Source organism: Lissotriton vulgaris, chromosome 9 (assembly GCF_964263255.1).
Source record: "Lissotriton vulgaris chromosome 9, aLisVul1.2, whole genome shotgun sequence".
Classification (NCBI taxonomy): Eukaryota; Metazoa; Chordata; class Amphibia; order Caudata; family Salamandridae; genus Lissotriton; species Lissotriton vulgaris.
Genome location: NC_141697.1, coordinates 153,329,905 through 153,352,852, shown reverse-complemented (window position 1 = coordinate 153,352,852; position 22,948 = coordinate 153,329,905). Strand labels below are relative to the sequence as shown.

General features: G+C 46.3%; 1 protein-coding gene across 4 annotated transcripts in view; it reads left to right on the top strand.

The window, feature by feature from the left end:
* Positions 1 to 22,948, top strand: part of MIDEAS (mitotic deacetylase associated SANT domain protein) — a 664,701-nt gene that overhangs the window by 614,374 nt on the left and 27,379 nt on the right. For all 4 annotated transcript variants that reach the window (XM_086937252.1, XM_086937251.1, XM_086937250.1 and 1 more), the window contains 2 exons: positions 2,054 to 2,206; positions 10,928 to 11,116. In XM_086937252.1, the coding sequence (XP_086793378.1) occupies positions 2,054 to 2,206; positions 10,928 to 11,116 (342 nt within the window). The remainder of the gene's footprint in view (positions 1 to 2,053; positions 2,207 to 10,927; positions 11,117 to 22,948) is intronic.

Below are 22,948 nucleotides of genomic sequence, written 5' to 3'. Positions count from 1 at the left end.
ATCGGTATACACCTGCAGGTGGAACAAATTTGTGGCATGGTGCGCAGCAAAGGCTGTGGATCCCCTTTTTGCCACCCTTTCAGAGGTTCTCCTCTTTCCTCTTTCTCTTGCCCAGCAGGGCTCTGCTCTGGGCACTATCAAGGGCTACCTCTCTGCCATTTCTGCCTTTTTAAGGCTACCTGATTAGCCTTCTCTTTTCAAGTCCCCGGTTGTAAATAGATTCTTGAAGGGCATCACTCACATGTTTCCTCCTGTTCCTTTCGTGATGCCTCAGTGGGACTTGAACCTTGTTCTTACTTATTTGATGTGCGCTCCTTTCGAGCCACTTCACAATTGCCCTCTTTGTCTTCTCACTCTTAAGATTGCCTTCCTGGTTGCCATCACCTCTGCCAGGAGAGTGAGTGAGCTCCAGGCTCTTTCTTACAAACCTCCTTTCCTTTCTGTCCATCCGGACAAAGTTGTCTTGAGGATGCGTCCCTCTTTCCTGCCCAAGGTTGTCACAGCCTTCCACATCGGTAAGTACATCACCTTGCCCACCTTCTTACCACCTCCGCTTCCCTTGAAAGAGTAAGAGAGGCTCCACCGTCTGGACCCAAAACGTGCGCTCTCATTTTAGCTGGACCGCACATGCCAGTTCTGGGTGGACGACTAGCTCTTTGTTGGTTACGTGGACGCCAAGAAGGGATGGGTGGTGCACAAACGGACCATCTCTCTGTGGGTCGTGTTGTGCATCAAGGTATGCTACTCTTTGGAAAGGAGCCTCCTGTTGGGCTGAGGGCCCATTCCACTCGGGCCACGGCAGCTACTACTGCCCTGGGTCAGGTAGTCCCCTTGCAGGACATCTGTCAGGCAGCTACGTGGCCCTCGCTGCACACGTTTGCTAGACACTACTGCCTGGACAGTCAAGGCCGGAGAGACAGCTTTTTCTGACGGTCTGTTCTCCAGGACTTTCTGGTGTGATTATTGGTTCGCAGACCCACCACCGGGGTTGGTATTGCTGGGGTATATATTCTAAGATAAGGAATCTAACACTAGCCTGTTTCTTTCAGATGCACAAGTTACTTACCTTCGGTAACGATATATCTGTAAGAAACAGTGGTTAGTGTTAGATTCCTTACCGCCCCACCCATCCTCTCCGTTCTGCGCACCGTTATCTAGGGTTAAGGTACATCCCTTTGAGGGCACTAGTTTTATGGCACCTGTGTCGGTTTTTATCATCGCTCTGTGTTCCTGGCACGGAAAAGCTGTGTATAAGAACTGACGTCAGCGCGCGAGGGCCAGTCTAAGTACTCTGGCAACGTTATGCCGACGACTGACACGGAGCTGCAAACGACGCCTACCGACGCGCAGGGGTACTGCTACGCAAAACTTTCCGTATACAATCTGACACCTGGGGATATTCTAAGGTAAGGACTCTAACACTAACTACTGTTTCTTACAGATATATCGTTACCGAAGGTAAGTAACTTGTGCGTTTTGCACTGTGAAACTGAGATTCACTACCATACCCCTTCCCCATTGAAGGAGGTAGGAATAAAAAGGACAGCAGCTCAAACATAGGCTACATTAGGGCGAAAAAGAATCTGAAGGTAGAAGCAACAGAGTGGGAGCATTGTGGGCTTATGCTAGATGTCCAGTCTCCACCTATAGTGAACGTCCAAAAAGAAGATTTTTTTTTTTTTACTAAGTCAAGATTTCTGAACCCAACCACTAGATGGTGGAGGAAGGCAAGGTAGCTGAATGTAGAAGAGTTCCTTGCTACAAAACTTATTACAGGTAAGTAAGCAGTTTCCTGTGATCCATGGTTCTTGTGAGTTTTCGCCACCCTTTGTTTAATCATAGCACAGAGTCACTCGTGTGATGAGTGTAATTCGAAGGACTTGGGTGAGATGGTCTAAAGGTGTGACCCGAGTGATTTAATAGAACTAATTCTTGAGCTTATTTAAAACATCGGAAAACAGACTAACATGATCTATTCTTTATCTTCAGTGGCTTCTGCGACCTCGCTGAGAATGCACTGGAGTTACTTTGTTCTTTTGTTCTTGAACACTAGATAAAAACGAAAACCGTGGCACAGTGTGTGGAGTTTTACTACACCTACAAAAAACAGGTGAAAATTGGCCGCAATGGAGCACTAATATTTGGTGATGTTGAACCGGTTGCCAATGAGAGGACAACGTTTGAAGAAGCGGAAATCGATAACAAGGTAACTCCGATATGCATTCTGAATCCAAACCTAAATCTTTAGCTGTGCATTTTTAAATGATTGAGGGTTGTGTTGTTTAAGCCACATATTTAAAGTCTTTGTTCCAAATGCTGGACTTTCAGCTTTTGAAGGTGAATTTTCAAGTGTAGCTATGGAAGGCTTTCATTGGGGTTTGTGCCCCTAAAAACAAGTTGCCTTTGCAGCCTTACCATGTTTCATGTGCTTGTTGATGTTGAGTGTTCACCCAAATAGGCTTAGGACTGAAGGTAGTGAAAAGTCGCTTTTATTGTTTACTCAAGTTGATCCCAAAATTCCCAGAATGCATGTGTTGCAACATGATTGTAAACACTGTATTTAAGTTGGTTTTGATTGTATCTATCACAAGCCTTTTGAAATATATCTGTGTTTCATTTCCTTAACATGATGGTTTTGATTTCCACTTGAAACTGTACCTGAACTGGTACATACAAATTGAAGATACAATTGCTTTTTTTTTAAAAAAAAAATTTTTTAGCTATGGTAACATCGATCTGACCACATTGCATCTCCCTGGGACGATAGCCCCAATGTTAGACTCTGATCTGAAACTGCACACAAAAGCTGTGAGCATCATTTTGTGGAAAATATTGTACCACACAAGAAACCCTTCCTATGTGTGTGAGTTAAATGGTCAATTTTGCAGAATTAATCCTTTTCCGGATTCACATGCTGTTCATTATCCGGCCATCTAGTGGTTGGGTCTGGAATGGTCTGTTTTTTTGTTATTTTTTCGCAGAGCACTTCTCTGCAATATATCTTCCCAAGTGTAGATGTCCGCCTTTCTTCAGTAATTATAATAATAATCCACATTTGTAAAGCGCAAACAATCGCCCGTAAGGGTCTCCAGGCGCTGAGGGCTGTCTGGAAGATTAAGCATGCTATTGCCCAGATTCACATGGTGCTGTGCTAATCTGGCGCCGAGAATCGAACTGTGATCCCCAGATTCCAGCGTCAGTCGCCCTGGCCGCAGCGCCACACCTCTCCCCCCAATGAGAGACACTTAAGAAAGTAATGTTTTGAAGCCTATAAGTAGGTTATATCGGCTAATAGCTTCAGATTGCATTTAAAAATGTGTAATATATACGTAAAAAAATGAAAAATAACTGTAATTGCATTATTGGACTATGTAAATCTCAAAAGCGACCACCATCAAAAATGGCATTGTTCCATGTCCAGATCGAGGACTTCAAGACAAGGTACAGTGTCCACATGCTAACAGCCAAGATCTGGGTCGATGTCTAAGAGGAGGCGACGTTTGAAGTCGAGACATAGTAGGATGAGGTCGAAGGATGCCACAACATTGAGACCAAGAAGAAGTTTGACGTAGAGCAGTCCGTCAATGTTGAGACACTTCAGAACTGTGAAGAGTCAGAAAATAGACGTTTACCATCCACCTGACTCTGAATGCTCCAGGGTATATTTTCCATAGTCGCCCATCTTATTTCTGGATTCTCCTATGCTTCTGCCACCTGCTCCAGCACCTCTTTCACCTTCCTCACCAGCACTGCTTCCAAAACTACAGACAACTGTGGAACCGCCGCTGCCGACAAGGCCTTCTGCTTTTCCTCGAAGATCAAGGTCTCATTCCAAATCTTGTCATCAGTCAAGCGCACAAGCACATTTGAGACATCCCCATCGCTGTGGACTCTTCTCAACAATTTTCTTGTCACACGCATCACCAGAATCATGCGTCCAGGCCCCAGTCTAGAACATGCTCAAGTTACAGATCTCCCTATTCTACTTTTCTCTCCAGTTGCCACTCCTCAAAAAGCAAAAATTTCAATAGAATGTTGGCACATGGCCCTAATGTGTATGGGGTAGAATCGTAAACTAACTGGGGAAACACTGCTGTGATACAGCTCCTGGCTTAGGGAGGTCTCCCAATTACATGGGTCAGAGCATGGGATGCCATTGTGATTTCTAAATTTGGGTATGTTTGGGAACATAACCACATTCTATCCTTCCAGAAATCAATGACAGAATACCAATTACATAAATCACAGTTCTTTCTTGAGCTGCAACTAAGACATGCTATGGATGCCTATAAGGGCCAGCTGAACCCTATCCCAAAGTTCAACCCATTGGAGTCTAAGATCACCATGGAACGTCCAGGGGAGAAAGGCATATCATTCCTGTACAAAACCTTGGTAATTACCATCCCTGACCCCATGTGAAAACTGAAGTGGAAATGGGATCTGGGGCCATTAGAAGACGAGGACTGGCTAGAAAGTAAGATGGCAGCAAGAACGCTGGTGATACCAGCCGTCTGAGGCTTATCCAGTTTAACCCCTTGGACGCTCATGACGAGCTCAGCTCGTCATGATGTACACCTCCATACACTCATGACGAGCTGAGCTCGTCATGAACAATGGTAAATCTGAGATCCCAGCACCGGGAGGGAAAACCCTTAGCAGCCATGGAGTTAAAACGTTTGACAGAATATATTATACCTCCAAAAGGTTATGGAAAGAGGAATTAGTCCAAATTGCCTCGAATGTAAGACAGCCAGAGGCTCATTTATTCATGCGATCTCAATATGTAACGGCATTGAGGCTTATTGGACCAAAATCTAAAACATACTGGATGATGTGGCTGGCTTCCGTTTTGAATGTATTCCACCGATAGCCATATTGGAGATGTTTCCAGATTGGGAAGGCCTGCAGGGGCAGAAACTGCTCTTCGGGATGGGGGTGTATGATAAACAGAGACGTTGCCATACACTGGAGATCCCCACCGACCCCCTTCTTGATGGACTGGCTGCAAGGAATGGATTACTACTCAATAGCAGAATTATCAGTGCATAAAGCGAGGGGATACTCACTGAAACGTTCTAAAGTGTAGGGTAGATGGTGAGATCGATTCGGTATCAGCAGACCCTGCCAACTAACTGGTAGCCAATGTGGGGTGGGATGAGTAGATTTGGTGGGGCGGGGAGATGGAGGGAGGTCTGAAGTGGACAAAGTACCATGGGTGGGACAGCTGTAATTCTGTGCAGGGTACCTCTAAAGCAGGAAATGTTGTCCTGTATTAAAATTTCAATAAACAGATATAAAAAACATGGGAGAGTCCAGTTTTTAACATCTGATAACTGTGTTTTTTACTGGGCATTGCTCATTAAGAGTTCCCCAGCTACATGATTGCTTTACTGAAACCTTCGGTGTTTGGTATCCAGCATCTTGTCTTAATAACTCTGTACTGTTGCCAGTCCTAGATTTATTATGACATGAACCCAGAGGGCACCTTAGTGCCCTGAAAAACATACCACTATCTAGTGTGCTGGCTGGCTGCTATCATCCCACCTGCCACCACGGACAAGTTTTGGACGCCTGCAAGTGAGAGTTTGCGCTCTCTGAGGCTAGCAACAATGCCTGCTCCAGAGGAAGGCGTCCACACCACCTCTAGCAGGATGGCTAGTGATTTAGCATATCAAGGCCAGGGTATTCAAAGCCCTTGCCACCTTTGATATGCGGCCCGACTTCCTCCAGACCTGGGAGATGCCGACCCGTGCTCTGAGGCCCAGGTGGCTCCAGGACAGACTGCAAATTAGTTCTGCACTTGGCGTGTTGCACCACCTGGCTGGTCACACCTCTAAGGTGGGCTACCTGATGTGATCTGTTGGAGATAGGAACTCTGGGGCATGGCTGTGCCCACTCACTGTAGGAAGTGGTGACATAGGGGGTGTAGTGACCCTAGAGGTAAGTAGCCCATTGGCTACTACCCTTGACTCCCCTTAATGCCCTTAAATTTAGTATTTAAGTGCCCCCTCTGACACCAGGATCTCAGATTTGTCTTCCTAAAAAGGAGGACAAAAGAGCTGAAGATGTGAGAACTGTTGAGCAGCATCGACCTTTGCGCAAAACCCTGCACAACTGCTGCTCTCTCGATTCTCACCGAAACCGACTCATCCAGAAGTGGAACAGCCTCCCTAAACCCTTGGAGGACTTCCCAGCACTTCCTCAACCCCACAGTATCTCCCTTGTAGTGGAGGAGCCACTCCCATGTATCAGCCGGCACAGACCTTTCTGTTGACACCCGGTCCACTGAGGGAGCAGTACCCCAGCAGGAGGGCTCATATGCTCCAGGGGGTCAAATCCATCTCCCTGCCAAGTGTGGAGACGCCTGGACTCCCAGGAGCCGCCCTGCAGTAATACCCAAGGTACCAGAGCCAGTGTCAAGCACCAAGGGTTGTTTGTGTTCACTCAGAACACCACTTTCACCAAACCTTATCTGCACCGAGCAAGACCCGCCTCGGCGGGTCCTGGGCTCAAAAAAATTCCACGGACCTGATAATTCTTGCCTCGGTGCCTATTCCAATCATGGAGTCCCACTCTGCAACTCTGGGCAATAGCTTGCTTAATCTCCACAAAGTTAAGGATGCCTGGCCTCCACCTTGGGGGTGCCCAGGAGTGGACGCCTCACAGGGAAAGCCAGGATGGGTTCCACAGCGGTATTCGTACAAGCCCGTTGAGACCCTTGCGGGTGAGTAGTGCACTATACAAGTATCAATTTACAATTTTACAATTTACACGTCGAGGGACTCTGAGAGAGGCCAGCGCCACACAGAGTATGGCCCTGCTGTGTTTCTTTTCCCTCTTCTGCAGGAACACCGAGATTCATGAAAGCCTCTAACTCACCTTCCTGTCTGACAAAACAGATCTTCACCCGAGCTCCCCAGCCTGGGCTCACGTAAACCAACAGTGTGTCTGTGGTCCTGAGACCCTCAAGAACCGAGCCCCCTTTAGGTTCTGCCAGATTGATCCCTCAGGCCCCTCTTGCAGCCTTTTTCTTACCTGTACTTTTACCATTGGCTTTAAAGGGTAGTGTTCAAGTCTACCAGCGCATAAAGCACCTCTGCACCCGGACACCTCCTGGCAGGTAAACTGAACTCTGGATGCTTTCTTGGCCATTGGCCTTTACTTACCTTAAGTCCAGAAGAACAGTCCTGTAAGTCCTCTGTAAGTGTCTTTGCAGTGAATGTTTCTCCCATAGGATAACATAACCGCTTTCGAGGCTCATGGCTCAAATCTGACAGCTGTAATTTTTTATTGTTTTTACTGTCAGATTTGATACCTTCTAAAGTACTTACCTGATTCCTATAATATTGGTGTGTAAAATTTTATAAAAATACATGTTATTTTTCTAAATTGGTCTTGAGTTTCTTGTGTGTCATTTATTGACTCTGTGCACAACAAATGCTGAACACTACCCTTTGATGAGCCTAAACTGATCGCCCACTCTGCCACAAAAGAGAGCATTTGGAAGTAATAATTTAAGGCCCTGTAAGCCAATAAGGGTCACCTGGACTTTCTACTTAGTATACCTCATTTTGGTATGCTCCATAAAGAGCCAGCCTCCTACATCTACCACTGAAATAGAAAAACACAGAAGGACCTTTTCCGATTCCTCATTAAAATGTGCTGACCCATTGAGGGAACTGCTGGAATAGCCCAGTGAAATTCATTGTCACAGAAGCAAGCCTGATCTATCGGTATTCCATACTTTCCTATTCCCTAGAATCCTTTCTAAATAAGAGTTTCCACCACAGAACTTTATCCCATGCTATAGGTCCACATCCGTTGAAATGTTGTCAGCAGCACAAATGAGATCAAGATTCTGAATGTGCCATTTTAATTCAAAATTTTAACTGTTCATTTTCAACACTTCTAATTGCATCACTTCACAATTAAAATTTGCATTAAAAATAATTATTGGATGTGTTACTGGGAAAAGCGCTGTTTTTTCTTTTCTTCGGAAAGGTAGGATAAAAACAACTTAAAAACTCCAACACAATTTAAATTATGTGTAGCACTAAATGTGTGTAGTATCGGTTTGAACGTTAGCCTCCAAAACATTAACCCCATACCACAAACCATTCAACGTTCATGCTGTATTCCAACTCCTTAACCAGATACCTTAACAGTATACGCCTAACCCTTAACTTTATACCAGTACCTCAACTCCAGACAATTAACATAACTCTAAACCTTTAATCTTATACTTTTACTCCAATCGACAAACCCATACTTCCACATCAAGCCCCTAAACCCATAGCCGATACCCCTCACTTTATACTCCTAAACCTTAACCTTATGTCCTTAACCAATATATGGGTACCACTGTATTCAAAACCCTTTTCACATTGTCCTTACTGGAAAATATTTTGGGAACAAATGCTTTAGGAAGGGTTTTCTTTTGTATGTGAATCAAAGTACAGCAACTTCAAGGACAATTAGATCTTGGCATTATGTGAGGAAGGCACAGCGCAGGAGAGAACCTGGCATCGCACCACAGTGAACATGAAGATTTGTGCATGTGGAAACATATGAAAATAGTACCAGTTTGGATGATGATCAGATAATTGAGGAAAAAGTCAAAGGCATAGATGAATTGTGAAGAAGTTGTAATGTGCTAGAGAATGGACTGGAGTAGAGCCCACAGCAGAGAGAAGGAAAGAAAGTGATAATTAACATCGATGGTGGGGTACAGTGGTATGGGGGAAGAGAAGAGTATAAAGGGGCAAGTGGAGAAGAGAGAAATGGACAGAAAAGGGGAAGTGGACAGAAGCAGTGAATGTTTGTGAGCATGGAGCGGAAATGGGAGGAATTACGAAAGCCATAAGTAAGAGAAAGAATACACACGTGAGAATAGAGGAATTTAAAAGAAAAATGGAGCAGAAAGGACTGTTGCAACCATATCCATTTTTCTGCAAGTCCTATACTAAAATGCCACTTTTTCAGGGTCTGTACAACTCCTCCACTTAAACCCAGATGCAAATGGCATTACTCAGATGTTCATTCTAATGAGATCTTTGCAAACTCCCTGATAACCTCTGCAAACTACACATTAGCAAAAGACAGTCACTCCCATCAATCACTCCCCACACTTTCAGTCGCGCAATTACTTCCCCCCCTTCAGACAGGGAGTCTCCCCTTTTCTGAAGGCAGAGATTCTCTTGAAATGATTTGTGCCTGTCTCCATGAAGCACTAATGAGAATGAGGCCAGGGCCTAATTCCCATAATCTTCACCAAGAAAAACAAAAGGCAATTAGTAAAATGTTTCGAATAATCTCAGCCACTGATTCGCTTTCCTGGCTATGTATACATTTCCTCACTGCGCCACTATGGATTGGACTAAGTTTATTAAATCATGCTTGGCCCTTCCCCAGTTAGTGCAGTTAAGCCTAAAGTGCAGGCCCACACCCTTTTTAAACAAGATCATATGCAACTTGAGACCAGTTTCAGCCTGATTGTCTTCTGAGTAAAGTGCCGCGTTAGCCCTTTTACTCCTGGATCCCTGGACCATATCTGGATAAACCTCTGTGAGGCACATTCCTTACTGACCTCCAAGACATCACTCTCCTCCACCTAGTTTCCTGATTGGGAATAAGAGCCCCATATGGCACAGCTAAATGATGCAGTCATTGAGATCTTGGAGCGTAAATGTTGTTCTTTTAATTTACTGGCTTCTCCTATACAAAAGAAATAAGTCATTGATAGTCAGGAGCTATGTGTATGTATTAAGAACCAGTTACTGAAGCCAAATCTGCGTACCTCAGAGGGCCCACAGGCGTTGCTTGGCAGTGAATTGTAGGTTGAGAATAGCACTTAAATCCAAACCAGGAGACCCGTCAGGTTAGTGCAGCCAGGAAATCTTAGTGTATTTTGAAGGAGTGGTGGGAGGTTCTACATAGAAAGGATTGGGAGTGTTTGGAAAGTGCCACTCATTTGAAAAATAACTTGTTTAGGTACGTGGTCAAAACGTTCAGACAAAGGGAAACTCCGATTCAACAATGCTGCTTTGGCTTCCTATCTATATCTTCCTCTGCTCACTGTACCCCGCGTTACTGTAGTTTTTTTCAGGGTTTGGCGTGCTCCTTCTCCAAGCACCTTTTCTATTGTATGTACATACAGTAGTAACTGGCTACTCCCATTTTCTTTGATTCTATTTAGACTTGTCACAAATCTTTTTTAGTCTTTTGATTGTCGGGGTTGTGATCAGCTATCGAAAGATCGCCACAACTGAAAACGATGAACAGCCCAGATCACCAACTGAGAGCTCTAGCTCTGCTCTCTTGTACTGTGAGAACATAGCCTTATCACTGGCTTTTGTCTCTTAATTAGCTCACTTAATGTTGTTAAACTGCTCCCCTCATTGCCAATTTAATTACATCATTCTGTTGAGATGTATACATGGCCTTGCTCTCCTCAACCAAAAGCTCTTGTACCTTCGTACGGGATCTCAAGCCCATAGCTCTCTGCTTCATGCACTGTTCTTGAGGCACAGTGTTCAGTTCTCCCGATAATCATTTACCTCTCTAACCCAATTTAACGTCTGCCCTTCCAATCAGTTTTACACTCCTAGAATTCTTTCTTCCTCTTGATTGCCCTGATTTTTCCTCTTTGCTAAACAGAACTGGCACAGTCTGCTCATGCTTGGTTTGAATGATTGATGTTTGAAGGATCTGTGGTAGTTTTATTTCCTGTGGAATAGCTATGTAACTTGGCTACATGGACCATGCTGGAATTCCTCTACTATAAATAGCAGTTATTAGAAGTTTTTGATCTGTAATCCACTACAACATTTCTTCCTACTGTCACATTTATATGCCATTTATTATGGATGTTAAATATCTCTATAAAGAAAACCTAAGCATATATATATATATATATATTTTGTTGAAGAGTTCCCATCGATTGGCTCCTGTTGTCCCTCCCAAGACAGAAGCACACAGCGAGGAGCCAGAGATCAACATCCCAAAAGTAGTTGTAAAAGAAGAGCCAGTACAAGTGAAGATTGAAGAAGAGTTCCATGACCGCAGAAAAGCTGGTATTCCACCCATGGTCACCCAGATATTGCACAACCTGGAACATGTAAGGGCTTTTTAAAAAAAATGTATATGTGATTTACCATTGCTTTAATTGTGCATACAAAACACTGTTTGACTTAATCTTTCATTGCTACATAACCTGTCCTGGAATGTGATACGTTGAAGCCATAGTGTTAAGTGGCTGCGTTTTAACATGAAATATGTATAAATGGGAGGGGGCACACCTTCCTCTACCATAAAATATTACATTTTAAAGAGTGTCCCAAATACACTTTAAAATTGCATTTTTATCCACGCCATAGATAAATTATTCACTTGATCAAAAGAATGGAGGAAACTATATGCATTTCACCATTGAACTTGCAGTGAACCTCGCAATAGAAACTGTTTGTCATAATTCCTCTGCATATTTGATTTCATCCAGGTTGCCCACAACAGATTCTACTACAAAGGACTTTAATATATTTTATGCAAGGTGGTCCTAGGTATGAAAATGTTTAATCTGGGACTGCTAAAATGAGATTTGTTTTACAGTTTTTATGTCTATCGTAAATATTGAAAGCAACCTAAACCACTGTAATGCAGGTTGTAGGCACACATTGATAGTCAGTGGTACCTATCAGAATACGTCTATGCGGTCTATAACGTTGACATCAAGCTAACTATTGAAAGTTAGAAACAAATGATGAATTATTGAAGGAAAAGCCCTAAAGTCGAAAACTACTGTTTGATACAGTAAATCTTTTGTGTGTATATGTGTGTGTGTGTGTATATATTGTGTATATATATATATATATATATATATAATAGATCTATATATATTATATTTAGAGAGCGTGAGAGAAACAGACGAAAGGAACACCCAGCCTCATGAGTCAGGGCTTAGAATTTGCAGACGCCACCACATGTAATATTCAAAAGGAAACCCCACACTTGTATCAGAAAACTGGGCACAAGTCACACCAGCCAAAAATTCTGCTGCCAATATTTTATTCAAGCGGAATCCACAGGCACGTTTCAACCCTACGTGGGTCTTGATCACATGACTTCCAGAGTGGTTTGATACGTTTATAAATGGGGACATTTAAGTGACTAAAGACTTTTAAAGGGCTAATGGTTAAGTGGACAAAATCAAATGTGAGCAAATTAAGTGAGCTAATTTAGAGAGCATCTTGATGCACATTATCTGATTGAGACGTCTAGCTGCAGATTCCTTACCTTTGAATTATCCCCAGGTGCCAGACTGGATCTGACAACGTTCCTACAGCAGTTCCTCTGTGTGTCGGTAGAGGGCGTCGAGCAAATCCATGACGACGACGTCCACCGGATGCAACATAGACAGAGTCCATATAAGACCTCCCGGACACGCTGACGTCAGTTTCTTCCTTCCCACGCTGATCCGGGGTGCGTTACATCCAGCCATTTTTGGCCTATCTCGACACTTGTTGACTACACAGTGTGCTTTTGTTTCCTCAATGTTTTCGGGGTCCTGTGGGCTAGGATGTTGACCCCGCACCTTCATTCTCTTTGCTTGAGGTGACTGGGCATGCACCATGACTCCGAAAGGTGTGGCTAATGTCTTCAGCTTCGTTTTTCGGGGTTGCAAGAGCGCCGCATGACCCTGTTACTGGCGCGGTGGTTGAAGGACTCTCATCGGTCGCGGTCCTCTTCACCCTTGGGGACTGCTCGAGGGCCAGGTCTCAAAGTTATTAGTCTTCTCTGTGGACTGGTAAGTCATGCCGTAGGCTGTCAGTCGCGGTGTTCCCTGACTGTAGCGCGTACACTCATTATCTCTGCAAAGCCTCCTATTTCTCCAGGTACGGAGTCGGAGCGAGAATCTGTCCCGCGCCTCCAAAGATTCCCCAGCGCAGAAGGGACTCTGGATCAGAAAAGGGAATACTGTCTCTCCCTTCATTCTATTTTCGGTTCTCCCCCTCCCTCTAGTGCGCATCTCTGCCCCAAGGAGGCCGGAGAAGCCTTGACTTGACTCTAAGCTGGCGGGACCTCCCACGGTGTCAGTGAGGCCCTCTGGATCAGTCTTCGAATCAATCTCTGTTCCAGTGCACAGCCCTTCGGTGTTCCTACCTGTGAGGCCAGCATTGGATTCGCCGGTGCAGATCCCAGCTATGCCTCTCCTCCCCGACGCCGAGGTGCCACCTCTTCGACGTCTGCAGAACAGTTATTTTTGGCCTACCTTCCTCTGCCTTCAGAGAAGCCCTTTGCTCCCCCGCCCACACCCCCAAAAGTATTTTGGTGATATCTCTCATGACACGAGTGACATTATTCAGCCTCATTTGGAGTTGGGTGTCTGACCTTGGTGAGGCCTTGATTCTTCACCATCATTAGGTTTTTTTTCTCCTCCTAGCCTCGCTACTGAGGATAGCTCAGCTTTTGCGGAGAGTTGGCGCAGCAGTTTCCTTCTGTAGAGGTGGTGCTTCATCAGGACCAGATGGGGGCTGAGCCTGTGCTCCCCTCAAGTGAAGCCCTCTTTGAAATTCTGTTGAGCTCTTGGGCTAAACCAGTTTCAGGAGCTTCTGTGGACCGGTCTATAGCTCATAGGCACCATCCTATCCCTGGAGACCCGCTCTGCCTCTTCCAACAGCCTACTCCACGCAGCTTTGTGGTTCAGGTTGCTACAGCCTCCCCCAACAGTGCGCCTGATGTCCCTCCATATAGGGAGTCTGAAAGTCCAGATGCTCTTGGTCGATATATCTTTTCTGCCACCAGTTCTGCCTTGCGGTCCCTTAATACCACCTGTGTTCTAGGCCGTTTTTCTCAATTAGGTCTCGCGCCTTCTCCCATCTGTACCTGATGACACCTGGGACACTCTTACTCAAATTCTCCAGGATGGCGGTCATTCAGCTGATTTGCTGCAACATGAATACACATGTTCTGTGAGCGAGCCATGGCTCTTTCGGTAGCTCTTCGCCGGTGTGCCTGGCTACACACCTCTGGTGTTTCAGAGGCTGTTAAAGTCCACCTTGGTGGACATGCCATTCGTTGATCAACAGATTTCAAGCTGACTCCGCTTTATGCCGTTTTGGGGATAGTCGGTGTGGGTCGAAATCTTCGGTTCTGCTTGCTGTACTGTCCTCTTTTCCCCGTACTCAGTCCGGGGATGGTCTCCTTGTCTCCTTGTCTCCTTGTTTCCTTTTACGTGTGAGCCTTTCTAGGACAGGGCCCCTTGACTACTACTTTTCACTCTTCACCTCAGAGTGATACCCGGTGTGGTGCTCCTGCCTCGAAATTTATTTTCTTTTCTTGTATTCTTACCCTGCCGATGACAGGTTGTGGTCCCTGGTTGTTTTTCGAGAAGCATCTTATTTTTTGGCCCTGTTGCTTTTCGACGCTGATGGCTGCATGGTGTTCTTCTGCTTTCTATCCAAGTTCTAGTAGGAGTATTTTCATTGCATTGTGCGGATGCACTGTTGCCTTGCCCCCTGTCCCAAAGGTTAATTCATCTGGATGCCTTAAAGGTATTCCTCCATATGCTTCTAAAACGATGGTCAACCTGCCACGCTTAGGTGCTGTTGTGCAAGTTGGAAGATGGTGCACAGGGGGTTGTTCTGGTCTCCCTCGTGCGCCCCCTCCCTCCCTGACTGGACCTAGATGGTATTTTTTTTAATTCTCTTCAGGTGTTAGCACTTCTTGTGCTATTTCATGCATTACATGGGCAAGATGGCTCCTGCCCTTTCTCTCTTTTGTGGACTTACCTTGTCCGTATGTTGGCATGGGTGGCCTACTCTGCCGAACCTTTCTCCTCTATGCCTTTGCATGGCCTACTTTAATTTTGCTTCTACCCTGCGCGAAGCTGCTGTGGCTTTTCACTTTTGGACAATTTTTTCTGTGCTTTTTGGAGACATTTCCATTACACCTCCGATACCAACCCCAACGTTTAGTTACTGACCTGGCTGTTCTTCAGAGGTGCCTCTACCCTTTTTTGTGGGTTTATGGCTATTTTTCATTTTTTTATTTTTATTTTATTTTAAAGGTTTTATATAGCGCTTTCTAGACCCAGAGGTATCAGAGCGCTTTACATGAGCATCAGATCATAATTACAGGTTACATTGTTACAAAGGTTACACAGTTATTAGAGCATGGTAACATAGCTACTTATATGGTCAAGATAAACAATAAGCACAAATACGTCGGGGGGGGGGAAGCAGGCAAGGGGAAAGATTCACGGGAGGAGGGGTAGGAGCTGGGGAAGTAGACAGGTAATGAAGGTAGGAAAGAGGAGGGGAGGGTGATGGACACCGCATGGAAAGAGATGGGGAAGGGCGACAGGGACACAAACCGGTAGATGAGTCAAAGCAACGTCCAAAGTCCAGTAAGCTGTGATCCCAGGGGAAGTGGTCTCACTACCCTATCTCTGTTGCGGGAGGCTCCCTTTACGCAGTGGACTCTCTGAGGGGTCTCTGAGACTCCAAGACCTACATACTGGATCCTTCCCCAAAAAGGGGAGAGGGAGTGCTTTGGCAAGGGGTGCATACCATACCTCAACTGTGAGTGGCTCCCTTGGCGCAGTGAACTCTCTCAGCGGGTTCGCTGAGACTCCAGAGTATAAATATTGGATCTTTCCCCAACAAGGAGAGAAGGAGTGCTTAGTCAAAGGGCACAAAGGACAGGGGGCTAGGCAGACTAGCAGGCAAGGTGAGAGATTCAGGGGAGAGGGGATAGGAGCTAGGGAAGAAGACAAAGAGAGAAAGAGTACTGAATGGGAACTTACATAATTAATGAGTTATTATAAAGCGCTCGCTAGACCCAAGGAATCAGCGCGTTTTACATGAGGAACAATAATGTTGCAATTTGCATCGGATTAAAAGTTACATAAGTATCAAGAACATAGGGGACAAGGTGAATGGAGCAAGGAAGGGTAAGGGGATAGGGTTAAAGGGGTAGGAGGAAGATAGGATGTAGAGACGACGGGAAAATCTGCCCAAGGTCCGGCTGGATAGGTGACCGCAGATGGCATGTTTAAAAAGCTTGGCTGCTTTTTTAGACCGGTTGGCGGGTATATAATGTTATAAGTGTGTAATCCTGTGCGTTCCATGATGTATGCAGCTCTTGTATCTATAAGGAACCAGACTTGGAAGTAGTAGGTGATGTAAGGCTAAGTGGGGGGGTCTCACCAGAATATTTGCAGCGAGGCGAACCAGAAAGGTGTGTCGATGATCTAATAGCGATGGGTAGTTTTAGTATTGCTAAACATGGATAAGTGGTCAGATCAAAGTGGCAATTACGTTTAATGCCAGTGATTGTTATTGAGGGTAGTTCAAGATGGCTGCTTCGTTTGCTACTGATTGTTTTTCCTGGAGGATAGTCCTTTATCACTTTCTGCACTTTCAGTTAATGTGTTGGGTAAGGCTGTTGTCCTCTTTCAATTGCTGTTGGCTGGTCCTATTTTCGTTATCTGTATGATAGTTTTAAAGGGGGGAAAGTCCAAAGTCTCTTTTTGGATAAAGCCTCCACAAAGATTAATAATAGTTCTTCCTATTTAGTCATAAATCATGTTCGGTACAGATCCATGAGGAGAGCGAAACTGTCACACCGCTAAGTAGTGTGGTAATAAGTTTAATACACACAAAGCGAGCTATGAGGTAGGGCAATGGGCAGGAATTAATCCCGTTTAGAGAGCTTCTTGTCCGAGTTTCTCCAGCTTCTTAAGAGCAGGAAACAAACCGAGCACTCTCTTACTTGTGAGTTCACGCTTTGATATTAATGCGGAGAGTTGATGAATGGGCCCAAATCTTTTGCAGGCCCATTTCTTGTAACTGGGCTTGTGCTCCGGTAATTAGGCAGCAACCCGTAACGGGCAGGTAGGAGGGGGGCGCCATAAGTTCATGGTAAGATCGGGAGAGGTCCGGCATCTCGATATCACCATGATAAAGGGGGTGGGGGTAGGAGTGCCAAGGACCCAGAGGATTGTAGACCTGGGCTCGTAGGTCACCTCCACCACTCACTTGCAAGGCTCCGATGGACGTCCCCTGAAGCGATCAGGCAAATGTATTACAAAGCGACCGGTGGGCAAGAGAGCAGCAGGGGACTCAGTGTGCGTGTTCGCATATGAAGCATAGCTCCCAGTGAAGGCGAATGCTGGCTGATGCGCTGCCTGGGCATAAACATATGGCAGCCTCTGAAGGGATTCATGACTCTTGTTGACTGTCGACCTCGGGTCCTGGAGAAACTCCACGCATTTCTCATCCTGGATTGGACAAGGGTCTTATGGCTGCATCGCTCGCACCACTCACAGCCGTCGATGGAAGTTGTTCAGACCGGTCAGCAGGACGAAGGAGCCCAATTAACGTTTGTGACCCTGATCTGACATCCCGTTCATCTGGGGGGTGGGGGACGTGTCCTCTAGCTGGAAGCTCTCAGTAATAATAAATCAGTGACCAGTTGACTACATGTGGGCCGCAAGATCCCAACAGCTGCAGACTTCCAGCCAAATTCAAACTGGTAAATAAGATGGTGGATCCTGGTCCATCTCACAATGACCCTAGGAATCGGCGTGATGGAGACTTTGCATCACCCAACCCGTCCGGTGCACAGGATGGGAAGTCTGGGCCATTTTGTCAAGGACTTAGGCTCCGCGTCCAAGTTGCAGGCGTATGCATCCAGCATTAGTGGAGAAGGTGACCACCGCGTTTGTAGAGATTTCCTGAATACGCGCTGTGCTGTGGATCGCGCTTCTGTTTTTAACATTACCCTATTCTGTATTTGAGTTTATTTGTTTTTATTGTCCCTGATTTTACTGTGCTGCTGCGACCCCCCCCCCCCCCCCCCCCCCCCTGGCCCTCACCGCATATAATTACAAATTCAAGCACCGCTATTTTGCGGGTCCGGGCTCCGGGGCTCCTGGGTCACGTGACGACGACGTGACAATGCCATCTTGGGAAGGCTGTTCCCTTCCTTTGTTTGGGGGTTAGCGCGCTAGCGCTTCTCACCGCCACTCGCCTATTTAAGGTGAGCCTTGAGCGCAGCGGTTCAGCGCTGCGGTCGTGCCCTCGCTACGCCTGAGTCTCGCCAGAGTCCTGCCTGTCTGCGCCCGTCAGCGCTAAGGCAGGGCTAGGGCAGGGGACTCTGGCTCCCCCAGGATGATATCCGCTGGGAACCTGCGTTTATTGCGCCACAAGGTAAGAGACTGCCATCATGGCGCCCTGGATCCTCTTAGTGGGCCCTTTCAGTGTCCCACCTGCTCCTTCAAACTCCCTAAGCCGCAGCCTATTTTAAGTCTTCAATCTAGACCTCCCTGTGTCCACAAGCCAGACTCTGTTTTAGGCGGAGCTACTCAAACTACCCTTAAGATTTTTCATCTGAATGTTAGATCACTGGCATGTCATCATCAAGAAGTATTCTCTTTGATCACAGATGACAATCCGTATATTTTCTTCTTTACCGAAACCTGGCTGCATGACCAATCTATGGCTGTCATGAATTTAGCCCTCCCTGCGGGATACACCATGCACTCTCTCCACCGGAATGCTAGAGGCGGAGGCATCGCAGTTGCGGTAAAAACTTGCTATCCCTGCGCCTGGAAACCTACCATCACAGCAGGGTGTGAGAGCGCGCATTTTAACATCACAGTGATTCCCCATTTTACCTTTTCAGGACTACTAATTTATAGGCCTCCCGGTCCCGAGGGCGCCTTCCGTCATAGCCTCCCGGAGGTGGTCTCCTCCTTAGTCCTGAAAACCTGTTAATGTCACTATTATTGGCGATCTTAACCTGCATATGGATGCTCCACTCTCCAATTCGGTCCACAGCTTGTTAGCGGATCTTGAAGCATTTCAATTAAGCCAACTGGTACAACTACCGACTCATATAGGTGGACACTTGCTAGATCCCTTCTTGACGAATCTCGCCACCAATATTTCAGTGCTCCAACCTAGACCTATGGCCTGGACCGATCACCATTTGATTGAAACTCATATCACTACTTCTATTCCTCTCCCCAGAAACAATACTCCTGATATTCTCAAACGCCCCTGGAGAAACTTGAATCTAGAGCATTTTCACCAGCTTCTGATGAAACACCATCCCCAACCCCCCATTGAAGTTTCCCTTGGCTATGATAGCTTTTGTGAGTGGTTAAATCACTCATTAGATATTCTTATACCGGCCAGGTGGAGTAAGACCAGATCAAGTCCCTCTAGTCCTTGGTACGACGAAACCCTTAAAACGCTCAAATCTTCCTGCAAAAAAGCGGAACGTGCATGGCGCAAAACTTATGATGCTGACCTCAAGTCGGCCTATAGGGCCTGCACCAGAGTGTACCATCGGGCCATATGTTCAGTTGGGCTGCCTTCTACTCCCAGGAGATAAAGAACAGCACGAATCCTACCAAGGTTATCTTCAGGGTATGCAAGGACCTCACAAGTAAAAAGACCGATACTACTACTCTTGAAGCCTCTTTGGCTCACTGTGAGGATTTGGCCTCGTTTTTCGTTGAAAAGGTGGAGGCCATTTATAGGTCATTCTCTCAGTCCCCCATCAGGGAGAATATTATTGCACCAATGGTCTCTAAACCACTGTTAATTATCCCCAGTCCTCCTCTGGAGGAGTTCAAAGCCTTGACGACAAAAGTCAAATCCGGTTCACCGGATGACCCTATGAGACCCACTCAATTTCGGGAGCTCGCCGAGTGTTGCTACCCTGCCATGCACAGTCTTATTGATCTGTCCTTTAACACCGGCAGTGTTCCCAGTGCATGGAAGCAGGCTACTATCATTCCTATTCTTAAAAAGCCTGCCCTTGACCCTACTAAATCAGAACACTATCGGCCTATTTCCCTTCTCCCTTGGCTAGCTAAATTAGCAGAATCACATGCTAATCACATTTTATCATCTCGTCTGCAGGAAGCTAATATATTGGACAACTCCCAGAATGGGTTCCGTGCGGGCCACAGTACCGAGACTGCTCTCTTGGTCGTGGTGGAGCACATCAGGAAGATGCTGGACCAGGGTCAGACGGCGGCACTGATCCTATTGGATCTCCGTGCCGCCTTTGATACGGTTTCCCACCAGATCCTTCTGCACCGTCTCGTGGAGGCTGGAGTTGGAGAGATAGCACTTGAGTGGTTCCGATCCTTTCTTACGGATCGAACCTTCAAAGTATCCACACCACCCTTTGTCTCTGCTCCTTCCCCCATTCTTCAGGGTGTCCTGCAGGGATCGGCCCTTAGCCCTACCCTATTTAATTTGTACGTTCAGCTGCTGGCGGAGGTAGCCCAAAGTTTTGGTCTCACCATGGTGTCAGACGCCAATGACACGCAGCTGGCGGTGGCACTTAATGGTGATTCCAATATGGATGCCCCTACCTTCCAGTCAGCTCTTAAAGCTGTGGCAGGCTGGATGGCGAATAATCGACTCCAACTTAATGCCTCTAAGACCGAGGTTATTATTTTTGGTAGGGAAAGTGGGCTTTGGGGAGATCAATGGTGGCCATCTGAACTGGGCCCTGTTCCCACCCCCGTTGCCGAAGTTAGAAATCTTGGGGTGTGGCTCGATGACCAACTCTCTTTCACCTCCCACACTAAACGTGTAGCTGGTACATGTTTTGGTGCCCTGCAGTGTCTTCGACCTATCTTCAAGTTTTTTGATGCGGACACCAGACAGATCATAGTCCAAGCTCTGGTTCTTACCAGATTGGACTATGCCAGCTCTCTGTTTCTGGGTGTGAATCAGGCAGAACTAGCTCGTCTTCAGAGGGTGCAAAATGCGGCGGCCAGGATGCTGGTCGGCCTTCCGAAGTTTGTCTCTGCCCGTCGAACTATCCAAGATCTCCACTGGTTGCCTGGAGGGCAAAGAATTAAGTTTAAAGCTCTATGCTTAGCTTTTAAAATTCTTAAGTCAGCCTCCCCCCCCCTATCCTTTCGCAGACAATCCTTCACTATGTCCCCTCCAGAGCCCTTCGATCCTCAGGGTTAAATCTTGCCATCGTGCCACGCTTTAAAAGAGCTAGAATGGGTGGACGTTCTTTTTCAGTGTTGGCAGAAGCTCTCTGGAACTCTTTGCCTGCCCCTCTCGGTTCCATCCCTGATCTGCTCCCTTTTAGGAAGGCATTAAAAACCTTCCTATGTTCCACAGTTTAGTCCCATTTCTATCTGGTTATTTTTGCTGTGTTGTGTTCTACCATCTCTTAAAGCGCCGGGACGCCACTTGGCTGCGGCATCTGTACGCTATATAAAATAAAATGACATAACATTCAGTCCTCGGCGGGCGGACACGAGATTTCCGATCCTCAGACCGTCTTGCTTTCAAGATGGAGGATCCTGGTCAGTGAGGTTCCAGTTCCCGGCTCCCACCATCCAGGTAGCGGTTAGAAGCAGGTAAGAGAGATGAAAGTTACAGTTTGTGTTCCTCTGTATTAGTTGGAAAGATGTTGCGGTTCTGGGGCAGTCGATGGTGCTAACAAGGATAAAAGTCTAAAATGACGATCCCAGCCGGAGGAGATTCTTTTGTAAGCTCCTCACCCGTCGGACATTCTAGGGATATCTTCTCTTTCTTCTCAAACATGGGTTCCTTTACCACCACTCTAGGTTGGTTCGTACGGAGATTGGTGGTTCGCTTGGATAGCTTTCCTGGGAGTTTCCTTCACTTCTTGCAAGTGAATATACAGTTCTAACCCCTTGGAGTTTGTCCTCTCTTGAACCAATAAGTATTCCAAATACGATCTTGGGTGATGGCTGGATCCTCACTTATGATGTTACATGGCTTGTTTTCCGGGCACAGGTTGTCCTGTGCAAACTGGTACTTTCTTTTTGCTTCTGGCCTCTACGCTTGATAGGCTGTAGACACTTCCGCTCCATCGGTTACTTTAGTTCTTTACACTGGGTTCTTACTTTGGACCTTCACTTGTATCATTGCTCTTGCCATCCTATTTCCTTAGTCTAGTCTGCTGTTTCAGCCAGGTCCTTTCCCCTGTTCTTTCTTTTAAGATGGGGGCTATTAATCTGAATAGGCCTCCCCTGTGTTGGCCTTGTTAAACCCACCATTTATACAGTCCTCCGTACGAGTCTTTATTTCTCTATTCTAGCAGGGTTGTTTTTCCCTTGCTGTTTCTTTTCAACTGTCTCTTAGCCGCCTGATTGTATCCATTCAGTCGGTAGTGTTGTTTTTGGTCTACTTATTTTGCTTTCTAGAGTTTGTGATTTCACACACCTCTGTCTTTCATCCTGGCCGTCTCGCCCTTGTCCCGTCTTAGTGTTACAGCAAACAAATGATGGTCGGAATGTGACATCGCAAACATTCTCCCCCAGTCAAAAGATCTGGGTTAAATCCATCGTACTTTTGCCCACTACGCCACCCCAGTTTTTACCCACCCATAGCAAACAGTCTTGACCCTGTGCCTCATGGGAACCGGACCGAACTGCCATGCCAGGTCCTCCCTGGACCGGAAAACAAGCATCCTGGGACGGGTTTCAGGGTATGTCTCCCTTCTTCAGCCAGGGAGGACCTTGCCTGGCAGTTTGGGCTGGACTGTTCCCGTGGCTGGGTTCAAACTGGAATGGCATGGTGAGCAAAGAAAACGATAGATTTAGGCCCAGATCTCTCTACTGGGGTGAATGTATGACATTGTTCTGCATTCTGTCCATCAATTGTTATTTTTGCATTTTTCACCCCGAGTGGGAAGGGTATGCCCAGACGTGGGTTCTGTGCTCTCCATGCCACTGGAGTCCAGCTATCCTGGCTGATGAAGGCTGAAAGCCCGAAACCGGTCATAGGATGCTTGTTTCTAGTCCAGGAAGGATCTGGCCTGGCAGTTCGGGCTAGACTGTTCCCATTGGGCGCAAGGTCAAGACTGATTGGCGTATGGCTGGGTCCAAACTGGAATGTCGTGGTGAGTAAAAAACTATAGATTTAGGCCCAGATCT